Genomic DNA, 24887 nt, shown 5'->3' with positions numbered 1-24887 from the left:
CGTTTGTGGAACTGTCTTCCCGAGCCTGTTCAATCCCACCCTTCCCTGCAGGGCTTCGAGCAGGCAGTGCACCACCATATGCAGTCACATCTCTGAGATATTTCACATGTACAGTCACAGCCCTGGGATATTTCACATCTACAGTCATATCCCTGGGTATTTGACATCTACAGTCATATCCTTGGAATATTTCACATCTACAGTCATATCCTTGGGTATTTGACATCTGCAGTCACATCTCTGAGATATTTCACATCTACAGTCATATCCTTGGAATATTTCACATATAGTCATATCCCTGGGTATTTCACATCTACAGTCACAGCCCTGGTATATTTTACATTGACAGTCACATCCCTGGGATATTTCACACCTCCAGTCACATCCCTGGGATTTCTTTATCCCTATAATCGGTGGTTTTGTGATCCATTCTCAAAGTAGGCATGGTGTGAAATGTGATACCACATTTGCTACCTTTAATGCGCATCTTCATACCAACCCCAGAGATGTGCTCCATGCTTTGCCATATTGAATGCACTGTGTTGATTGCGTAAAGCGCACTCATGTTAGGATCCCACAGATCATAGCAAGGCCGCCACAGAAATAGCAAGGCGATGTTTCGACACCTTCCACGAATCTTTCCAAAGCTGCATCAATCCCATTCTGTTTTGCTAAGGTTTCAGGGCACCGCATGATTCATATGATTGACCTTGTGAAGGTGAGTCCATGGGAGTCCATGGGAGCATCATCTTGACCTTAAGTGGCTGCTTGGAATTTCACATGCCGAGCTTTTGTTACTTCGCTTTCGCCAGTGAATGACTGCAGGAAGGATTACAGTGAAATTGAAGTGCTTTGATTTATCCAAAGCTTCTGAGTAATGCAAATGCTTCAAAAGCCTTCCTTCTCTTCAAACACTCAGTGAAATGGATTCTTGTCTTGGTAACAGGATTGCAATGTATACCTGAACAATCTCAATGCATTTGACAAACGGATGTTCGAGAATGTTTTGTTTCCTACATTTAAGCCAACTGATGTGGTGTGTAATAGACTGGCATAAAGTGATTCTGTTAAACTGTCCAATCATCCCAGAGCAAACATGGCAGCATGCTTCATATGGCTTCCTGTGTGCCTTTGCACGTGTGCTTGTGGTTTTCGTTTGTATTCAGAAATTAATTTTTCCACTTCACAATAAGTGTTCTCATTGTGAAGTGGAAATGTCTTGGAGCAACAACAGCTCAGCTGCGAAGTGGTAGGCCACACAAGCTCACAGAACGGGACCACCGAGTGCTGAAGCGTGCGGCGCGTAAAAATCGTCTGTCCTCGGTTTCAACACTCACTACCGAGTTCCAAACTGCCCCTGGAAGCAACGGCAGCACAACAACTGTTTTTTGGGAGCTTCATGAAATGGGTTTGCATGGCCGAGCTGCCGCACACAAGCCGAAGATCACCATGCACAATGCCAAGCGTCAGCTGGAGTGGTGTAAATCTCGCCGCCATTGGACTCTGGAGCAGTAGAAACGCGTTCTCTGGAGTGATGAATCACACTTCACCATCTGGCAGTCAGACGGACGAATCTCGATTTGGCGGATGCCAGGAGAACGCTACCTGCCCGAATGCATAGTGCCAACTGTAAAGTTTGGCGGAGGAGAAATAATGGTCTGGGGCTGTTTTTCATGGTTTGGGCTAAACCCCTTAGTTCCAGTGAAGGGAAATCTTAACGCTACAGCATACAATGACATTCTAGACGATTGTGTGCTTCCACCTTTGTGGCAACAGTTTGGGGAAGGCCCTTTCCTGTTTCAACATGACCATGCCCCCGTGCACAAAGCAAAGTCCATACAGAAATGGTTTGTAGAGATTGGTGTGGAAGAACTTGACTGGACTGCACAGAGCCCTGACCTCAATCCCATTGAACACCTTTGGGATGAATTGTAACGCCGACTGCGAGCCAGGCCTAATCGCCCAACATCAGTGCCTGACCTCACTAATGCTCTTGTGGCTGCAAGTAAACAAATACCCGCAGAAATGTTCCAACATCCAGTGGAAAGCCTTCCCAGAAGAGTGGAGGCTGTTATAGCAGCAAAAGGGGGACCAACTCCATATTAATGCCCACAATTTTGGAATGAGATGTTCGACGAGCACCTACGGGTGTGATGTTTGGGTGTGTGCATACTTTTGGTCATGTAGTGTTTTTTTGACGAAACCAAGAAGGAACTCTTTGGCCTAAATGCAAAACGTTACGTTTGGCACAAACACAACACAGCACATCACCCAAAGAACACCATCCCTACTGTGAAGCATGGTGTTGGCAGAATCATGTTATGGAGATGTTTCTCATCAGCATGGACTTGGGCACTTGTCAGGTGAGAAGGGAAAATGGTTGGAGCAAAATAGATACAACATACAAAAATCCTTCATGTCTCTCCCTGGTTACTCCCTCCTCCAGTATGATAGACCTGAGCCTTGTTCGGGTTGGTGGGATTGCTATCTTGATCAAAAACTCTCTTCCTCACTCTCCCTGCACTGCCCTCTCTCCACCACACCCAAAGGAGTATCTCTGGCTACGGCTTCCCCTCCGCTCCCACCTTTTGTTCATATGTGTGTTGTACCGTCCACCAAGCAGTGATGACTCCATTTACATCTCGCTGTCTGACAACATGGACCAACTTCAATCCACTCATCCCAATTCTCTCTTCTTCATTTGTGGCAGCTTCAATTGTCTTCATGCCAGCTGGCTGTGCATGGGTACCTCTCGCTTCAGCCATGGCACCTAAGCAAAGGACTTCTGCGACCAACTGGGACTGGCACAATCTGTCAATTTTCAAACCCGGATCTCAGTCAATGGAGCATCTTCTCTTCTAGACTTGGTTATGACTAACTTCCCTGCAAATGTCTGCTCTTCTTCTTCTGCTCCAATCGGTTCATCTGGTCATTTGCTGGTTAAAGTGGACATCTCTCTGGCCATTATCAGAGAGCCTCAGCATCGACGTGTCTGGCATTTCACTCAGACCGGCTGGCACAGTCTTCAAGCAGTCATCAATCATCTGGATGGTCTCCCATCTCTACTGCCTCTGACACAAACTTTTCCTGGGAATTCTTCCAAAGTAACCTGCCCTCTCTCATGCACAGATTTATCCCATCTCGTCTTCAGTTATCATATCCTTCCTCCCGTCCATGGTACACTGAATCTTGTGGTGAGGCAGTTGCCCTGAAACAGCTTGCCTTCGCCTCATGGAAGGCTAATCAAACTGAAGGCAATCTCAGTTCCTTTCACCAAGCTCGGAACAAGTGTGTGTCTACCTTCAGGAGAGCCAGGAAGCACTATCTCTCTACTCCCAAGACTGAACTCTCAAACCTGTCTAACCACCTTTACGGACTGGTAAACTCTCTCAAACTCTCAAACCTGTCTCCCTTCTCCAAATCCTGGTGGCGTCTGGCCATATCTGTTTCTAGTGTTTGTTCCCCTTCCACCCCCTCCCTTACCTCAAACAGCTACACAGTTGACACTGCACGTGAAAAAGCCAAATGCCTCAACTCTGTTTTTGCCTCCAGATCTTGCGTCCCAATCCCATCACTCTCTGTACCCACCTTACCCAGTCTTACTCAGCTGCTCCTTGACTTTTTTTTCTTTATTTTTTTTTTATATACAAAACCGAGGCTCGTGTAAGAGCTAAAATTAATCGCAAAAAAACAAACAGACACATAAAACAAATAATAAAGGGAGCGGTAGACATGATGGTGAGAAAGATAGAAGCACACAAGTACAACAACAGATTGGTACCATTGGTCCTCTCACCCCCTTATAAAGGGAAGAGGATCGAGAAAAAGAAGAAAATTACCTTTAAGTATTCAAAATAAATTGGGAAATTGAAAATTTTCTTTTTGCCCTACATATTACGAGTTTATCATGTGCCATTAATTTCCATTTACTACAAAGTAAGCATACAGGAAACAGTTTGTGGGTTTTTTTACAATAAATAATAATAAACCATTGAAGTAATCAATGGCAGTTACATTCGTGCAAATTAAAACAAGGTAATGATCCAAAACGCACTTCCAATAGAGTAAAGCCATATTTGGAGAACAAAGTTACAGCTGGTGTGCTCCACGTGTTAAAATGGCTATCTCAGAGTCCGAACATGAGTTCCATCGAGGCCATATGGGATCACCTGGAAACAGAGAAGAACAAGAAGAACCAAACTTACCTTACATAACTGTAAGAGTGCTTCAATCGTATCCAAGAAGCATGGGTAAAAGAGTGATGGCACTCAAGAAGGCAAAGGGTAGATACACAAAGTATTGTCTGATGCTATAAAATGACACTGAGCTTGTTGTTTTTTTTAAGCCTTTTGCTTCATGCTCATTTATAAAGGCTGTTAATTTATAATAATGAACACATATGACTTATCACTGATAATTTGATGAAGCTTGAATATCATTGGAATATGTTCTAACATTCTAGCTTCCAAGAACAAGTTTTCTTTTTGTTTTCTTTGTTTGTTGATTTTTCCTCCTTAAAATGGAGTCCCGCTGACCACGGATGCCAACCAGGATATTTAACGGATTAACCTTTTTTACTCCACCCTTTCTGGTGGCCTTACCGGATGATGGCAGGTGGGGCACACCTGAAATAGACCGTATGATAACTTCAGATGGACCTCATGCTACCGTCATCCTCAACAAGCATGCGACCATCACTCCCAGGCCGCTTAATTGCAGAAATCATGCTCCCAGATATCAGCTACTCAAGCCTGCCAGTATTGCATTACTCTGGCACTATGAATGTTGAGAACTTTCATGAGTGATTAAGTAGTCCATGTTTCACAGACATAGGCTGTCTTTCTGGGCCAAACCAACAGAAGGCAGAATCCTTACAGCTGGAAGGTGTGCCAGTTGCCCTGCAGGGCTAAACCTAAACTCGGACCAGTGCAGCCCCTACCTTTGTCCCAAAAAAATTAATTGGGCTTATCTGCCAGGTGTCATATGGAAGTCCTGCTGGAGTGTTCCATCAACAGCTTCACCGTTGACATCTGCCAGGAGGTAAGCAGATCCTCTGTCTTGCCCAAGGGGACCATGTAGGCTGGCAGACAGAAGGAGACAATTTACTTCTCCTTTTACGGAGGTGATCAGTGACAAGTGATGGTCTACTGTACCGTTTTCTTCCATTAGCGCCATGATTGTCAACGAGTGCTGTTTAGGGTTGGTATCGTAGAAAGCCTAAGCCTGATGTTGGCTTAACGGTTAATGTGGCTGACTTCAAATCTTAGGGTCTTGAATTTGAGCCACTGTCGTACCGATAAATAACACCAGTTGGGTTGACTCTGCCTGCCATCCTTCCGAGGTCAGCTAAATGAGTACCATCTTACTGGTAACAGGGGGAATAGGTTCTATCATCTCCATAGCATCACCGGCACAGCCGCACTTCCAGCAATGATGCAGTCACTTGTCAGGGCCAAGTAGCCCACAGTTAAACAGTCAGGCTGAGATTTAAGTGCAATTTGAATGGGAATTTCATCTTCCTTTGTGAATCAGAAACCCAGGAAGGTTTTGGAAGGCAGAAAGAAACACGCTCTGTTGGAGCGAGCACCTATGAAAAGGATTTTTTATTATTATTTTATTATTTTTATTATTTATTATTAAATTTATTTATTAATTAAATTTATTAATTTAAAATTATTAATTTATTAAAATTAATTTATTAAATTAAAATTTATTAATTAAATTTAAAATTATTAAATTTATTATTAAATTAAATTAAATATTAAAATATTTATTATTTAATAATTTTATTATTTTTATTTTATTTTATTATTTTATTATTATTTTTTATAAATAAAAAAAAAACACCCAGACCGACACTTGTTTTGTTTGACATGTATGTTCTTTTAGAGTTACTTTAGGTTCATGCCATTTTAGGGTTACTAAATCTTCTGTGGTCGTTGTTCCCTTGTTGTTAAAAACAATAAAAATCCGTTTGTGCCTGGTGTGCAGAGTTTTTTTGAAGGTCAAGCTGCATCGTGGGATGTGGCAAAAAGGGAAGAAAACCGTCCAAAGAACAGATACGGCAACATCATTGCTTGTGAGTGATACTACCCGGGATACTTACTCTGCCTCTGTGTTTGCGTGGCTCGTGCATTATTAATCTGTTCGGCTGTCTGTTTGTCTGGGACATGATGATGTTCTCTTGGAAATGCTTCAGTGAAATATTGTCCTGTTCGGCTGCTCCAACAGATGATCACTCTCGAGTGGTTTTGGAGACACTGAGCGCAGAACCACACTCCGATTACATCAACGCCAACTATATTGATGTGAGTGCCATGAACTGTGCACGCCCTGGCTCACCTCGTGGCGTTGGTCTCTTAATGCACCTAACCCGAGCACCTGTGACTGTATTTTTTTTTTTTTACCTTTTGGAAAGTTGGTGCTAATATCGATTTTCACGTTTTACATCAGATGGTTAAACTCTTTGGAAATACTGCTGCCTCGGCATCAACTCGGCAAACAACAAGATATCTCTTTCTCATCGTCTGCAGTATCATCTCCATAGCTCAGCAGTGCTTCGGGCTTGATATTTTATTTAAATATTTATGTTTATTATGTACTCTTGATATAAATATTTACTTTATCTACATTGATGCCTTTTTTGCAGGGATACTATGAAAGTCATCATTACATCGCTACTCAAGGTATGTGCTTTGCATCTTCAACTTTTTTCAGTGAATAGGTTCCTCTTATTTCTGTTATTATCAATTCCTCAGTAAAGCAGTCCATGGTAACCATTGGCCAGGAAGACATGTTCTCAGTTATTCAAATGAAAACTAGAACGGGCACTCGGTAGAGCGCATACCTTCGCCGCAGCTACTTTTGTTGCCAAAATAAAAGACTACAAGATCTGTGTAGCAAGATTCGAGGGAATGACACTCGATGACTACAAGATCTCGGCGCTGATTCGTTGTCACTGTGCCATAGTCCCGTTGATTTGCACGGAAAGAACCATGTTTACGGCTGCTAATCCAAGTTTATTACATGCATCCTTACAACTGTAAAAAATTGACCACGCTATGGTAAAAAGACGATTTTGACCTTTTCATGACCTTGACCTTGACCTTTGACCCGATCGATTCCAAAATCTAATCAAATGGTTCCCGGATAATAACCTATCATCCCACCAAATTTCATGCGAATCGGTTGAATACTTTTTGAGTTATGCGAATAACATACACACACACACACAGACATACAAATAAATACACAGCGATCAAAACATAACCTTCCGCTTTTGCGAAGGTAATGATACGAGAGAGGCTTCCACAGGCTAGTACGATGGGACCTGCACCAACCACCAGGGTAGGTTGCAACGGCTACCTGGTTTTTCTTAGCCTTGTGTAACAACTAATCTTGGACGACTGTTTAAGCCTTAATTCCGGTACTAAAGCATTTTTGTAACAGAATTCGAGGCTCATGGGAGTTGTTAGGGTTAGGGGGTCAGCACACCATAATAATCGGCAATTGCTTCATAGTTAATGTCCTTATCAGTGCAACAAAACAATGGATAAAATTAATTGTGGAAAGCAATTCAAGAGCCACATGGCAAACTGGGAGGAATTACTTAATTACTTTATGTAATAATGTACTATTCTGTCTGATTGTACTCATGGAAAATAAGAAGAAGAGACTGTGCGAGTGAGATAATGTCAGCATGTGAAAAATATAAAAGGAAAGCATTCCACCAACTTTTTGCAGTTTGTTCACTCCGTTGATATTAACACAAACATGATGTGAAACAATCTGACAATGTTGTAACCTATGTATTACAATTTCCACATAAAACTTGTTGTTGTTGTTGTTGTTATAATTCCACATAAAACATGTTGGCCCATGGCCTAACATAGATAGAAAAGGAGCGGGTGTTTCCCAAGGGACCGGCTGTTTCTAGTAGTAATAAAGAGCACAGATGAGTCAGGAATATCCGGTGTAAAGATTGTTTCTGTTAAACATGAAGGGCCAAATTTACCAAAGGAGTTTAAGAGTTAGACACATGTAGAATCGCTAATCTTGCGTTCAAAGTTAACCACCAATCGCTGAAGAGTGATCATCTAATGGCTGATGCAGATCAAACCCTACTCACAAGAGTTTAAATAACAAAGAAACTTATATACACCAGTGTAGGTATGTTTAAGAGTGTGTTTAAGGCCTTGAAGCAAGCAATTCATGGCTTATAATTCGTAGTTTACATGGGAGAGGCAGAAGAGGATAGAAATAGTGCAGTTCCTAACGTGCATTGAGAATTTTCGACGATAGATGCAATGAAGAAGTATGACAATATCAAATTTGTCCAGAATTACAGACTCTTGATGGAATCATTTTGTTGACTGCTGAATCTAGTTTAAGATGACCTGGATCAACCTACGATGAGGAGCAATGCGCTGAATCCCCTCCAACAATTAATTATCCATGGTGCAGCAATTCTATGCTGCAAGTGCATCATTTCATTTGGATGTTGGAGATATGTGCGGTGTTTCACAGACTAATCGGCTGTTTACCTCCTTTCGTAAATTCCTATTTAGACGGGTGATTAGCTGTGCGTGTACAACGATGTTTGTGAGCTAAGTGCCTTTCGTAAATTCAGCCACAATGTCCAGAGTAGTGGCAGCAACAAGCAGGGAAATATCTATCATGTGGACAATAAAGGAGGTAATTTGGCTCATTATGGCTGTGCTTATCCCACAATTAGAATGGAGTGCTCCAATGTTGGAGGCTCGTATTGTTAGGGGAATGGGAAGAATATGAGGAGCTGATGGGAGAGAGATGTGGGAGAGCAGGGGAATGAGTATAGGAAGGGAGTGGGGATGTAGGCAGTTGGAAGCGGTGATAGCGAGTTATAAGCAGGCTGATAACTACCACAGCTAACTTAAAAAAATTTAAAAACGTAAATAAAGAAAACTGCAATTAACGTTTCATAACAATGCCTAATTTGAAGTGAAGAACAAAAAAATAAATCAGAAAGAGAAATAGTACACATTAATAACAACACCTAATTAATTGTAAGTAATTTTCTTGGTGTGGAAACCAAAAGGACCCGGAGAGAAGAGACCAATGGCAAAAAGGAACAAAGACGTGTGCAATAACAGGCAGTTAGACGAATTCCTTTCTGGTGAATGTGTCTGTCACTGTTAATATGAAAGCTCATCATACATTTCTCCAAAGAGGACCAAAAGGAGAGGTGCATGGTGTGGCGTGGGAAGAGCTCTCCCCAAACCCCCGCCGCCACCTTCTGCATCTGTGCCGTGGCCATGAGCCCGCCGGAATAAGGCGCAAGGGAGGAACATTCTTTTCATTGAGACTGAAGGTTAGGCTGTGATTGACATTTCGGGGGCATCATCTCTATGGATGAAGAAGATACTTCTTCTCTGAAAGCTGTATTTTGAGAGCAAAAACAATCTTTGCGAGAGAGGAAAATAAAACAAAATTGATGAATATATATATATATATATATATATATATATATATATACCCTGCAAAAAAAGAAACGCAAAAGTGATTTTTGATGTATATTTTATATATCATATAAATAATCAACAGATGGTAATCGATTGTTCAAAATTGGCACACATCATCCTCATTGACCCAGGTTCCATATGGCACACAAGGAACAGTAGATTTTCAAGGTGAAGGTCATCTGTGCTCAATATCTTGTATGGCCACCATTAGAGTCCAAAACTGACTGGCATCGTCATCCCATGGAAGCAATCAGATCCCGAATTGTGGCCTGGTGAATGTTCACCCACTCTGCCTGCAGTGCTCGTGCCAACTGTCGGAGGTTCTGTGGTTGTTGCTGACGTGCTCGCAGTCGTTGATCCAGTGCATCCCTTAAATGTTCGATTGGGTTTGAATCTGGAGACCTGGAGGGCCATGGCAGGACCTGGATGTTGTGATTCCTCAAAAAGGCTGTTGTCAGTCTTGCCGTGTGAGGTCGGGCGTTGTCTTGTTGGAAAATGACGTTCGCTTGTTGCATATTGGGAAGGATGTGTGGCCAACATGACATGTTGCGTTGAGCTTTCCGTCAATCGTGGCATGTTTTCGCTGTTCACTTGCTGTAAAATTGTGATGGCATGCAAATGAAAACCCAACGTTTTTATAGCCCAACAAGTGATGTTGCACGTGCATGTCATGTTGGTGTGTTTCGGTGCCAGGCTCTCACGTGGTTGTGTTTTTGCGATTGTTCCATCTTTTCACCAAATTTCTGCAGTACCTCATTCTTTCCACACAAATCAATCCCAATCCATGCAGAAATGACCAATTCATTTTTGGTATTAATTTTGTATGCATATCGGCAACACTGTCATATATTTACGATTTTACTACTTTTACGTTTCTTTTTTTGCAGGGTATATATATATACACTAGCTTGGCTCGGTTCGCTGCGCTCGCCTCAACAAGCGTCGATACTGAGGAACAGGCTTATTTTAGCTGAGGCTAATGACTGTACCTGAGTTGCTGTGTTGTCATGATTTTCACCAATCATAATACAAATAATTACTTTGCACAAATGTATTTGTTGTGTTTGTGATATTACATTTTTATAGGCAATTTAGGTTGAAGATTTAGGTTGAATGTTTTTTTTTCAAGAAAGAACCCCTCAGAACATACATAGGGGAGGGGTAGGTGCAGACTGGAAGTTTGGGACGATTACACCTCACCACCACGTAATTCAAAACACCTCACCACCAAGTAATTCAAAACACCTCACCACCAAGTAATTCAAAACACCTCACCACCACGTAATTCAAAACACCTCACCACCAAGTAATTCAAAACACCTCACCACCAAGTAATTCAAAACACCTCACCACCAAGTAATTCAAAACACCTCACCACCAAGTAATTCAAAACACCACATCACCACGTAATTCAAAACACCTCACCACCACGTAATTCAAAATACCTCACCACCAAGTAATTCAAAACACCTCACCACCATAAAACACGTAATAAAAACACCTCACCACCACGAAACTAAAAACACCTCACCACCACGAAATTGAAAACACCTCACAGCCATCAAGCACATAATAAAAACACCTCGCAGCCATAAAACACGTAATAAAAACACCTCACCACAACGAAATTAAAAACACCTCACAGCCATAAAACACGTAATAAAAACACCTCACAGCCATAAAACACGAAATAAAAACACCTCACAGCCATAAAACACGTAATAAAAACACCTCCCCACCACGAAAATACAAACACCTCACAGCCATAAAACACGTAATAAAAACACCTCACAGCCATAAAACACGTAATAAAAACACCCCACAGCCATAAAACACGTAATAAAAACACCTCACAGCCATAAAACACGTAATCAAAACACCTCACCGCCACAAAATTAAAAACACCTCACAGCCATAAAACACGTAATAAAAACACCTCACAGCCATAAAACACGTAATAAAAACACCTCCCCACCACGAAAATACAAACACCCCACAGCCATAAAACACGTAATAAAAACACCTCACAGCCATAAAACACGTAATCAAAACACCTCACCACCACAAAATTAAAAACACCTCACAGCCATAAAACACGTAATAAAAACACCTCATAGCCATAAAACACGTAATAAAAACACCTCACAGCCATAAAACACGAAATAAAAACACCTCACAGCCATAAAACACGCAATAAAAACACCCCACAGCCATAAAACACATAATAAAAACACCTCACAGCCATAAAACACGTAATCAAAACACCTCACCACCACAAAATTAAAAACACCTCACAGCCATAAAACACGTAATAAAAACACCTCACAGCCATAAAACACGTAATAAAAACACCTCACAGCCATAAAACACGTTATAAAAACACCTCCCCACCACGAAAATAAAAACACCCCACAGCCATAAAACATGCAATAAAAACACCTCACAGCCATAAAACACGTTATAAAAACACCTCCCCACCACGAAAATAAAAACACCCCACAGCCATAAAACACGTAATAAAAACACCTCACAGCCATAAAACACGTAATCAAAACACCTCACCACCACAAAATTAAAAACACCTCACAGCCATAAAACACGTAATAAAAACACCTCACAGCCATAAAACACGAAATAAAAACACCTCACAGCCATAAAACACGTAATAAAAACACCTCACCACCACGAAATTAAAAACACCTCACAGCCATAAAACACGTAATAAAAACACCTCACCACCACGAAATTAAAAACACCTCACAGCCATAAAACACGTAATAAAAACACCACACAGCCATAAAGCACGTAATAAAAACACCTCACCACCACAAAATTAAAAACACCTCACAGCCATAAAACACGTAATAAAAACACCACACAGCCATAAAGCACGTAATAAAAACACCTCACCACCACAAAATTAAAAACACCTCACAGCCATAAAACACGTAATAAAAACACCACACAGCCATAAAGCACGTAATAAAAACACCTCACCACCACAAAATTAAAAACACCTCACAGCCATAAAACACGCAATAAAAACTCCTCAGAGCCATAAAACACGTAATAAAAACACCTCACAGCCATAAAACACGTAATAAAAACACCTCACAGCCACGAAATTAAAAACACCTCACAGCCATAAAACACGTAATAAAAACACCTCACAGCCATAAAACACGTAATAAAAACACCTCACAGCCATAAAACACGTAATAAAAACACCTCACAGCCACGAAATTAAAAACACCTCACAGCCATAAAACACGTAATAAAAACACCTCACAGCCATAAAACACGAAATAAAAACACCTCACAGCCATAAAACACGTAATAAAAACACCTCACCACCACGAAATTAAAAACACCTCACAGCCATAAAACACGTAATAAAAACACCTCCCCACCACGAAAATACAAACACCTCACAGCCATAAAACACGTAATAAAAACACCTCACAGCCATAAAACACGTAATAAAAACACCCCACAGCCATAAAACACGTAATAAAAACACCTCACAGCCATAAAACATGTAATCAAAACACCTCACCGCCACAAAATTAAAAACACCTCACAGCCATAAAACACGTAATAAAAACACCTCACAGCCATAAAACACGTAATAAAAACACCTCCCCACCACGAAAATACAAACACCCCACAGCCATAAAACACGTAATAAAAACACCTCACAGCCATAAAACACGTGATCAAAACACCTCACCACCACAAAATTAAAAACACCTCACAGCCATAAAACACGTAATAAAAACACCTCATAGCCATAAAACACGTAATAAAAACACCTCACAGCCATAAAACACGAAATAAAAACACCTCACAGCCATAAAACACGCAATAAAAACACCCCACAGCCATAAAACACATAATAAAAACACCTCACAGCCATAAAACACGTAATCAAAACACCTCACCACCACAAAATTAAAAACACCTCACAGCCATAAAACACGTAATAAAAACACCTCACAGCCATAAAACACGTAATAAAAACACCTCACAGCCATAAAACACGTTATAAAAACACCTCCCCACCACGAAAATAAAAACACCCCACAGCCATAAAACATGCAATAAAAACACCTCACAGCCATAAAACACGTTATAAAAACACCTCCCCACCACGAAAATAAAAACACCCCACAGCCATAAAACACGTAATAAAAACACCTCACAGCCATAAAACACGTAATCAAAACACCTCACCACCACAAAATTAAAAACACCTCACAGCCATAAAACACGTAATAAAAACACCTCACAGCCATAAAACACGAAATAAAAACACCTCACAGCCATAAAACACGTAATAAAAACACCTCACCACCACGAAATTAAAAACACCTCACAGCCATAAAACACGTAATAAAAACACCTCACCACCACGAAATTAAAAACACCTCACAGCCATAAAACACGTAATAAAAACACCACACAGCCATAAAGCACGTAATAAAAACACCTCACCACCACAAAATTAAAAACACCTCACAGCCATAAAACACGTAATAAAAACTCCTCAGAGCCATAAAACACGTAATAAAAACACCTCACAGCCATAAAACACGTAATAAAAACACCACACAGCCATAAAGCACGTAATAAAAACACCTCACCACCACAAAATTAAAAACACTTCACAGCCATAAAACACGTAATAAAAACACCACACAGCCATAAAGCACGTAATAAAAACACCTCACCACCACAAAATTAAAAACACCTCACAGCCATAAAACACGCAATAAAAACTCCTCAGAGCCATAAAACACGTAATAAAAACACCTCACAGCCATAAAACACGTAATAAAAACACCTCACAGCCACGAAATTAAAAACACCTCACAGCCATAAAACACGCAATAAAAACTCCTCAGAGCCATAAAACACGTAATAAAAACACCTCACAGCCATAAAACACGTAATAAAAACACCTCACAGCCATAAAACACGTAATAAAAACACCACAGAGCCATAAAACACGTAATAAAAACACCTCACCACCACAAAATTAAAAACACCTCAGAGCCATAAAACACGTAATAAAAACACCTCACAGCCACGAAATTAAAAACACCTCACCACCACGTCATTTAAAAACACCTCACCACCAAGTAATTCAAAACACCTCACCACCACATAATTCAAAACACCTCATCACCAACTAATTCAAAACACCTCACCACCACCTAATTAAAAACACCTCACCACGACCTAATTAAAAACACCTCACCACCACGTAATTATAAATACCTCACCTCCACGTAATTCAAAACACCTCACCACCATGTGATTTAAAAACTCCTCACCACCATGTGATATTAAAACACCTCACCACCACGTCATTTAAAAACACTTCACCACTACATAATTCAAAATACCTCACCACCACGTGATTCAAAACCACCACATCGTTATTAAAAACACTTCACAACCACGGAAACAAAAGTTTGAGGGAGTCGTTAAGTGTCAACACAGACAACCCAGATGTGTAGATATCTTCTATCTATAATTCCAGTAATCTCTGTATGTCTGTGTGTCTGTGTGTTTGTCTGTGACCGCTGTTTCTCGACAACCACGGGTCCGATATACTTGAAACTTGCCAGGTATATTGCTGGGGACCCGAGGATGTGCCTTTTCAAGGTTTCATATTAATCGGACAAGTAGTTACCGAGCTATGGTGATTTAGCCGTTCGCCGTTCGCTTTGGCTTTGCGAATGGACCAAACCATTTCATGTAAATAGAGGGGGGGGTTCTGTGGTCGTTGCGAATGGACCAAACCATTCATGTAAATAGAGGGGGGGGGTCTGTGGTCGTTACTGCCACGTGGTTTCAAAGTTTTTTTTTGTTGTTGTTTGCACGCACGTACGGGCACGTCCTAGTATAGATAAATGACTGTAACCGAGTTGCCGTTTTGTCATGGTTTAAATTAAATCAATCATAATTCAAACAATTATTTTGCACAAATGTATTTGTAATATACGTGATATCACATTTTATAAACAATTGAAGTTGAAAAAAAAAAATTCCCAAAGAAATTCCAAAAAATATATATATATATAATTGCAATTTTTTTTTTTTAAAATACTCTTAGGACATACCGATGGGAGAGATATGTGCATACCAGACGTTTGGTACGATTTCACAGAAGTTTGAGAAAGTAGTTCAGTGACAACACAAGACAACACAACACAGGACAGACACTGCACAAATATATATATACATATTTGGAATGCTGTGCGAAAAGAATTGCGGTGAAACTTTTACGAAGCAGTGTTGGGAAATAATAAGAAGTTTATAAAAGCCGAAATTCAAAAGTGCTGCGGAGGAACAGCAGGGTTGCTGCAAATGAGGCAATTCAAGCGGAATGTTATCACCTGTCGACATGTTTTCGATGCCTCTGACTGCGCAGATACTGTAGCGTCCACGTGTGTGAAGCGTATGTGCTATGGGTTTGCAAAAGGCAGACGGAAATGATAGGCGGTGAAGGTAAGCGTGGATTTATTACATCGATGAGTTTTGGTCCATAATTTAGCTGCATTGAATACCTTTGTTTGCGGCTCAGCGGGCACGTTCATCGACGACTTCGGAACACGGTTTGACGCAACCCCTAAGGATAAAAGCTGCACATGACAACAGGTCAATACAACCACGATGTTGAAAATAAAATCGGCAAATCAGTCTAAAAGCGAATGGTTTATGATTGCCGAATTGTCCCTTGATTTGTGTTGTCCACAGTGAATGTTCTCTGGATTCAGGTCTTAGGTTCACTGCATATCTTGCTTCCCAGGCTGCTCTCAAGGGTTCGCGGGCTAGCTCCTAGGTAGCGCACTCGCTTTTGAGCCGTCTGGACTGGGTTCGATCCCTAACCATAAACTGTCGGATTGCTGTTTCGCAGGCAGGGCATCACATCACAAAGTGCGCATTCTCTCAGATGGACATTAAGCCGGTTGTCCCATCTGCCAGAATTAGCTGGTGGACATTAAAGATCGCACGGTATCTTTCTGAAGGAGTATGGGAGTTATTGCCATCATCCTGCACAAATTACAACCCACAAAAAGCACCGACCCACAAAAAGGGTACGTGGGTTCTTGATGACAATATGCAGCTTTTGAAGAGATATTCTCCTCAACTATTCCATTTCACATCAGTTTCCAACGATGCAAATTACATAACAGAGAAAGAGAGATAGTATGAAGATTTTACTGTTCCATAAATGTGCTAGATAGATGAAAAAAAGTCATTGGGCCACCTTGCCATCATCACAACCCCTTATCATTATCACAAGCTGTGAAGGACACATACGTCAGGTGCAGTGAAGAGATTAAGAAATGTGAGGAAGAGTTGGGAGGGCATTATTTTTCATTTAATCGTTCGTCCTTTCACCAACGACCCCTATGCAAATGAAAAGGTATTTGACAGACAGACAAAGAATCAATGATGGAACAAACCATCTGATGACATCAATGTTGAGCAGAGAAGCTGAAATCCGTGTGAGAGAGTTGAGGCTTTTTGTTCTCTCTCGACATATCGAGATGGGTTTTCTAAATGCACGATTAAGCATTGTCAGTCCTTTCTACTGTCTCTTCACCAGCTCCTTTCATCTCACCTGATCACTTCTTCTGTTTGACTCATCGAGCGCTTTGGTGTCACATTTTTTGCCACAATCGTGTGCAGCATGAACACTCATTGACATTCCATATTGAAATAACTATAGTGCTTCAAAAGAATGTCTAATGAAATGGAACAAAAAATGGCCTGCAATTTTGTACAATTTGTATGATTTGTACACAAAATATACATTTTATGAAAAACAAACAAAAAAGTTTTCTGCTCACTATTTGCAGCATGAATGGGGCTGGCTGCCATGGCAAGTCCAGACTAGTCTAGATACATGTGAGCTTAAAGCATGCACAGAATTTGGAATTTAGACCGGATACCACATCATACCGTATATCCATTCTTAGATGATTTAGCCAGGACACCAGATTGTGCATCCATTTTCTTTATTCAAGATCTTGGCTCATGGAAGAGTGAGGTGACATGGGATATAAAGGTAATGCACAGACTGTGGGGCCATTGGGTCACAGTTGGACAAAAGCAAGGGAAAGAATGAACTACAAAAGAGGAGAGAGGGGAGGGGAAGGAACACTGAACACTGTAAGAGGAGGGGAAGGGAGAAAGGAACACTGAACACTGTAAGAGGAGGAGAAGGAACACTGTAACTTGCGAGTAAGACTAAGGTTGTGTAATTTAGGATTAATGGAGGAAGCAAAGATCGTGAGTTGAGGTGGGGTGACATGAGATTGTGGTGCACCGCCTGCTTTTGAAATGCCGGAGGCAAGGGTGGGATTGAACAGCCTCAGGAAGGCAGTTTCACAAATGGAAGAAAAGAGGAACAGAAGAGTTATGGTGTGGTGCGACCCAGAATTTTGAGAGTTTAAGCAGGAGGGGGTTATGGGAAGGATGTGGGAGGGTCCAACGGTTGCTAGGCCGAAGGAGAGGCACCAAATAAGCCATGAGGATGCTGGCCTGTCTGCGATTTTGTTTACATGATGACGCTTCTGGAATGACAGGGTGAGACTATGAGATTTGCGAAGATTGAAAAATATGCTCCATTTGTCAGACAAATGGCTAATTGGCAGAGAGTGACATATTGTGACATATGTGCGCCTAGCTGTGAGATGGAGGTACTGTACGACACAATGTGGACCGAGCTAGCACACTAATGTTGAGCCAACGTGATTTGGACCAGCGGGCCAACATTGGCACAACGTCAAAAGGCTTTTACACCATAAATCCCGATTTACACCAGGAAATCCCGCTTGCGACTATTCCGACCTTTGCCGATCTATTGCCAACGCTTGCACGACGTGGTGTGATATCTGGGGGATTTTTCTCCAAAGAGGAAGAGACGATTTCCAGATCATTAGCGAGGTCGTTTATGGAGATTAGGAACAAGACTGGTCTCAAAACACTACCTTGGGACACTCCGGCCTCCAGTGCGAGAGCAGAGGAAAGCAGAGGGTTCCATTGATAGCAATGCATTGACTGCACAAGTGGAGGATGTCAGCCTATTTTGAAGGTGTTCCTGTATGCCGCAGGCAATGAGCTTGGCAAACAGAACAGGATTCCACAATGTGGAAAGGCTGCGATATGTCCGAAGAGACAATGCTGACATTTCCATTTTTTGATTTAGGGCCTTTATGTATTTCCGAGAGAGAAGCAGCAGATCGTTCATAATTGAGTGACTGGAACTGAATCCAAATCGATGGTCAGGGATCAGGCACTTTGACTTGAGGAAAGATTTGATGCCAGCAGCAATGATGGATTCCAGGACTTTGCTTGTAATTGGAAGTAAACCCCCGCAAACAAGGAATTCTTTGCAGCTAGATTATGGACCACGGCTCATCGATGTAATAAATCTACACTTACCTTCACTGCCCATCATTATCTATCATTTCCATCTGCCTTTAGCAAGCCTACAGCACATAAGCTTCACACACATGGACGCTATAGTCTCTGCACAGTCAGACACATCAAATACATTTGGACAGGTGATCACATTCCGCTTGACTTGCCTCAGTTTACTGACCTGTAGTGGAGAGGATCTATTATGCACCCTTCTTGTGAATGGGAGTGATTTTGGTGAACTGGCAGGTAGATGAGGGGTGGCCAAATGAGGACAGTCTGAAGACAGCAGATAAAGGAAAGCAATAATTTGACAACATGGATGCCATCTTTGTCCATCGCTGCTAAAACGTCAAGGCTGGACAGGTATCTCTCTACCTTCTTGGGTGTGAAAGACACAGCCATGCAGGTAATGGATTTGAGGCTGAGGGGACAGGGCAGTATGGGCTCGGTACATGAAATTTGGAGGCAAAGACTGAGTTGACACACCTCCCAGTGCAGTTAGGGTTAAGATGGACATACACTCTTGAGCTAAAGTTTCCTTCAGTCAAATTAGTTTTCCATATTGAGAAAGCAGCTGCTTGACAACAACCACCTTGCCGCAGGATTCAATGTACTATTGCCGAGAGGATGGAAAGAATAGCCACAGACTTGACAGGATAACCTGGTGAGAGAGGAAGAGAAGATGTGAGGAGGCTGTTATGAAAGCATTCCCAGGTGGAATCAATATCAGATACTGTAGATATGGTATCCCAATCAGTGGGCAGATTGCAGTCCCTGCTTATTTGGCCTTTACCAACAGGCATGACGTTCTGCATCGTTGAGGTTGTTCCCTCACAATAACCAGAGATAGAGTATGTGGGCTTTGACAAGAGGAATGGTCGGAGGAGCCAAGAGGGACGAGGAGGAACAGGAGAGGTGTGATGGAATTTTTTTCATTCTTACAACATTTCATCGGATACCAGGTTGTAGTATGCGACTGCTTCCATAATGTCATCAGAATACCACATTGTATGTAAATCCTTACATAATGTATAAAGGATACCAGATCATAGGTCCATTCTTAATCTAGTCAAAATACAGATCGCAGTTCCATTCTTGCACATGCCACAAAACCCGAAGGTCCTTCAGGAGAGTGATCCAAAACAACAGACCAATGTTTGGAACTGTTGTTTCTTCCAAAAGCAAAAATACAAAACTCGACATGGAACGGCACGCAGAGACTGTGCTTTTCTTTCTCTCTGTCTCCCTTCTTGCTCTGCTTTCTTATTTATATATACTCGGAGAGAGAACACTCATGAAACTCGCTTACTCCTAGCTCTAGCGGGGAGTTCGTGGCCATCGCAAAAGTACAAAGTCGCCCATGATTTGGGTGATAATAGGTATGGGCGCCACGTTGGATTTATAGGTTACCTGAATATACTCAAGAAGATTTTTGCTGGTCTCAGTGAACCACTGTATTATTATACCACTGTATTATTATACTCTTATCATTGGATTCCTTGGCCTTAAATGCATGAGTATAGCCACCAACATCAAGCGTCTATGTGTTTTGATGACCGATATATGGACAACTGCGATTTTGAATGGCGTCCATTTTGAAATTCAAGATGGCTACCGCAAACGAAGGAGCCAATGAAATTGTTATTGGTCTTATTGAGTTCCTTGACTCTGAAAACATAGGTTTAGGCACCAATATCATGTCTCTATGAGTCTCACAGACCAAGATATGGTCAAAAGTAATACTACTGGCAGCCATTTTGAAAAGCGCCCTCCGTAGCAAAATCTATACAGATTTGGGCCTGTCACCCAAATTTTTTTGAAAGGTCTTGGTATGTACAACAATAAAATCATGGGTGACTTTGTACTTTTGCGATGGCCACGAACTCCCCCCTAGAGCTTACACTACCTCACTCTACAAATTGTTCGTACTTGCTCGATGGTTTCACATCCGGAGTTACCAGAAATCTCTCGCACCCAGGTGATCTTTCTATACAAGTTTAAGACTAACTTCAGCATCATAACCAATTGCCCTTTTACACAAATCAACTCTGTCCATTATTCAGCAATGCAGCAATTTACCAGGCCCAGGCTTATTCTTCTATAAAATACATGACTATTTAGCATCTACATGATTGCCGACTAGCCAGAAAGCTTTACCTGTCCTCTGAAGAGAAGAGTATTACCCCTGACCCTCTCTGGCATGCCATTATTTCAAAATAAAGCTTATATTAGTTTACAAGGGCAGTTCAAGATTGCCTTGCACTTTGTTATTGGAGAATGTAAAAGTACAAGTTAACCTTGAATGATCGCTGTATACTCAACCTGAAATGGTGGAACAAATTGGCTGTCAGCATTGGAAGTGTGGAAACAATCATTCGTTCTCACTTGAAAATCAATAAGGTTAGTGCAAGCTGGAGACCAAATGACCTCAAATTTGATCGAAACAGAACTTGTGTGTCCATTGAAACAGAGATGGAGGCATATTATTTCTTGAAGACGGTTGTCACGTCATGAATCCCGGGTCCATCATTTCATACCAGAGTCGAAGTGAGCAAACTTGGAACTGAAACGTTATTGGGTCCAACTAGTAAAACAATTCCAGAATCGACCATCAGCCAGAAAGATTAATGGTTAGAGTGTGTTCTGTGATGTTAATGGTTGATTTTGTATGAAATGTCTTTAACTTGCATAAGCCATTAACACACAGTACTGGAGTGACTTGTTATGCAACTGAGATGAGCAATATGCAGACAACGGACAGGTACACCTTCTCAGGGCGTGATTTCACTGCACTAGAAAGCTCTACCCTCAAACGGAATATGTGACCATGATGACTCTCGAGATGGGTTCTGAAGTTCTAAATCATCACCCATATAGCTCAGACCTGTCACCTTATGGATGTCATCTCTTTTGACCGCACAAAGCACATCAGGGAATAAGAAGCCAAAGCACATGTCCTGAAATGACTGTGTACCCATCCCGAAGAATTATTCACGGATGGCATCAAGGTGCTACCACATAGATGGGACAAGTGCTTAGCAAACAAGTAGCATAGCAGGTGAATACCTTGAAAATATGTGAAGTTGCATTGGCGTCTCTTTATTTTCCGATTTCCTGCAGTCCATGTTTGCCTTGAACTACCCTCATAAATGACTCGATACTGAACGGAGAAATCCCACAGAGCCACAACAGGCAAGGATATTCATAGGTTTAGGATGTAGCACACAAGGCTTAAGTATTTGTTCAAAAGCTTAAGAATTGTGGACAATTACTTTGCCATAAAATAAAAAACACTTAAAATAGACAGTGCCATATGTCCATTCGCAGAAGCTGCGGAGGCATTTAAGCAAAGCGGGAGCTTGAGTGTCATTGCTGTGTTTCCGTTAGCGGAGCAAACCGTGCCAGCCCTGCTAATGAGCTTACCATCTGAGCACCACATCTCCCTTATAAGTCTTTTTAAGGCCGCCATTGCCATCCACACAGCATCTAATCTCCAATGCTTACTTTTGTTTGGGTCTCAATGAGGAATATTTGTGATCTGTACATGGCTACCGAGTGCACAGTCTCCTGCTCTTCAAGGACGATATGACAACAGATATGCAACTCGTTGGAGATCTCCCAGAAAATCTGTACACTGGAATCATGTCATGTTCCAGCTCCATTTTCACTTGTGCATATCAGTAGGGTCCATATGCATGACCATTGTACCACCTCAAAACTATACTTTTGCAAAAGATACCATGGAATATTTTCTATGGACGAAATTGTAGATAGGATATTTGGCTGTAGATCTATATTATTTTTCTTTTTTTCTGAACTACTGTAAAATGTATATGATACTCCATGTAGCAGCACCCCGAGCACTCTGCTAAATTGAAGGTTTGTAACCTGGTTTGGCTCGGTTGAACCGAAAATGAGAACCAGAAGCAAACTATAGAACAAGTTAACCTGGCGTCCTTAATAGTATTCCTCTTACTCAGTAAATTCACACAAGGCTTAATCTAGGATAAGACAACTTACAGATAAGCAACAGTGTTATAATTTAAGGAAAGAGAGTGTTATGTTCCTTCTGAACTTCGCTTCAATGTTAGCCATGACAGGTTGTTGCGATGGGAGGACTTGACCTGTAAAAGTTGAGGGTTGCTATCCTTGCACAAGTCCTCACAATGGAGGGCCATGCCCACTACACCTCCAGGGTACCAAAGATCCTCCAGACATTTAGCCAGTGCCCTCAAGAGCACTGTTACCATGGTGCACCACTTGGAGGTAGTCTTTTTTTTTCTTTCTTTTTTTGTATACAAGATCGAGGCTTGTGTAAGAGCTAACATTAATCACAAAAACAAACAAACGGACACACAAAACATACAATAAATGGAGCGGGAGACAAGATGGGGAGAGAAGGGGAAGCACACAAGTACAACAGCAGAGAATAGGGACATCGGGAGATCCGTGGGAGGGAGAGGGCTTGGGGGGAGGAGGCATGGGAAGGGGGTGGGGGGCGGTGGGAGAGGTACAAAACACATGGACACTGCTGGGACTTCCAGGAAAGAAGTTGGTATTTCAAAAAAGTGGATCTGGGGTGAATTAACGGGGGTAGAAAAGATCAAGGTTTTTGATGGGGGAAAATAAGAGATGGTGGTGAACAGCTGTTTTAAAGACCTGGAGGGATGAGTGGGATTGAAGAGAGTGAGGGAGTTTGTTCCAGAGGCAGGAGTAAAGAGGAATGACAGAGTGAAGGTGAGCAGAGAGTCTTGATTTTGGCAATTTCACCAGAAGAGGGTTGCTGGCAGATCTTGTGCAACCTGTAAGAATATTTGGGGGACAGAGCACAGATAGAGCTGGGGGAGCTAGGCCGGATAGGAGTCGGTAGAAGACAGAAAGACCACCTACATGCCTGCGGTGAGTGAGTGAAAGGCCCTCACAATCGGCTTCATCGCAGGAGATTCCAATGATTCTGAAAGTTTTGGTTTTAACAACGTGAAGCCGAGCTAGGTGTGAGGCAGGAGCACCAGCCCAGAGGGGAGAACAGTATTCCATTGAGCTGCGGATGAAAGCCTTGTATGTGGTGAGGAGCTCAGTAGTGCCAAGAAAGGACTTCGCACGACGGAGGATGCCCAGTCGGCGACTGGCTTTGGAGGCCAGATTGGAAATGTGGTTTTCCCAGGAAAGATCATGGCAGATAGTGAGACCCAAAAGCTTGAGTGACAGAACTTCTTGGAGAGGATTGTTCAGAAAGTAGATGGGAGGGTTGTGTCTGAAAGTCTGAAAGTCTTGGCAAGTGTAGGGGCTACTGTGTACCTGAAGTAAGGGCTTACACACTCGGCCTTCTTTTCGCTCGCAGAGCTATCTGGCTGCCATAGCTTAAAAATGAGTGATAAACCACATGACAATCTACTGCAGCACTGGACGCGTACACGTGCTCTGTGAAAAAAAACATAAGCACCATAAAAAAGTAAAATTCATCATCGGTAAAAAGAAAGGCAATAGTTCTTGTTCATACATTGCAGGACAACCTCCCTGTCGTGAGCCAGATGACTTCATGTGACTTCCCTTGTGACTTCACAGGTGTCTATGACTTCACGTTAAAGATATCAATATGAAGTCACACACCACAACCTCTTCTTTCCCGATGTTCTGCATCATTTGACTGCGGCAAACTTCAGAAAAGGATATGCTGTTGATCGAAATTTTCATGAACTTGGTACATTTGTTTGCAGAAATAATGCTACAATTACTTCTGCTTTGTCCGAATTATCATTCAAGAAAAGTTGGAGATTGGGTTTTTGGCTGAAGACGTAATTTGTGGCCAAAACAGACTACCTTAGGACTATATTGGTGGTTTACGTGTTCAAAAGAGACTTGCAACAAGCATCTGACAATCATTCCAACTTTCAGGCTGAAATATACTTTAATTTATCTTTATATTGATGCTTGGGTTGTTTTCTT

At 41.7% G+C, this 24887-nt stretch overlaps 1 protein-coding gene across 3 annotated transcripts in view; it reads left to right on the top strand.

Moving 5' to 3' along the window:
* LOC137436662 (receptor-type tyrosine-protein phosphatase mu) overlaps nt 1-24887 on the top strand; it is a 571417-nt gene that overhangs the window by 339426 nt on the left and 207104 nt on the right. For all 3 annotated transcript variants that reach the window (XM_068130656.2, XM_068130657.2, XM_068130658.2), the window contains 3 exons: nt 5992-6079; nt 6232-6308; nt 6650-6686. In XM_068130656.2, coding sequence (XP_067986757.2) covers nt 5992-6079; nt 6232-6308; nt 6650-6686 — 202 coding nt within the window. The remainder of the gene's footprint in view (nt 1-5991; nt 6080-6231; nt 6309-6649; nt 6687-24887) is intronic.

This window comes from Myxine glutinosa, chromosome 11 (assembly GCF_964187855.1).
Source record: "Myxine glutinosa chromosome 11, kmMyxGlut1.1, whole genome shotgun sequence".
NCBI classification, from domain to species: Eukaryota; Metazoa; Chordata; class Myxini; order Myxiniformes; family Myxinidae; genus Myxine; species Myxine glutinosa.
This window is presented reverse-complemented; position numbering and strand designations above follow the sequence as displayed.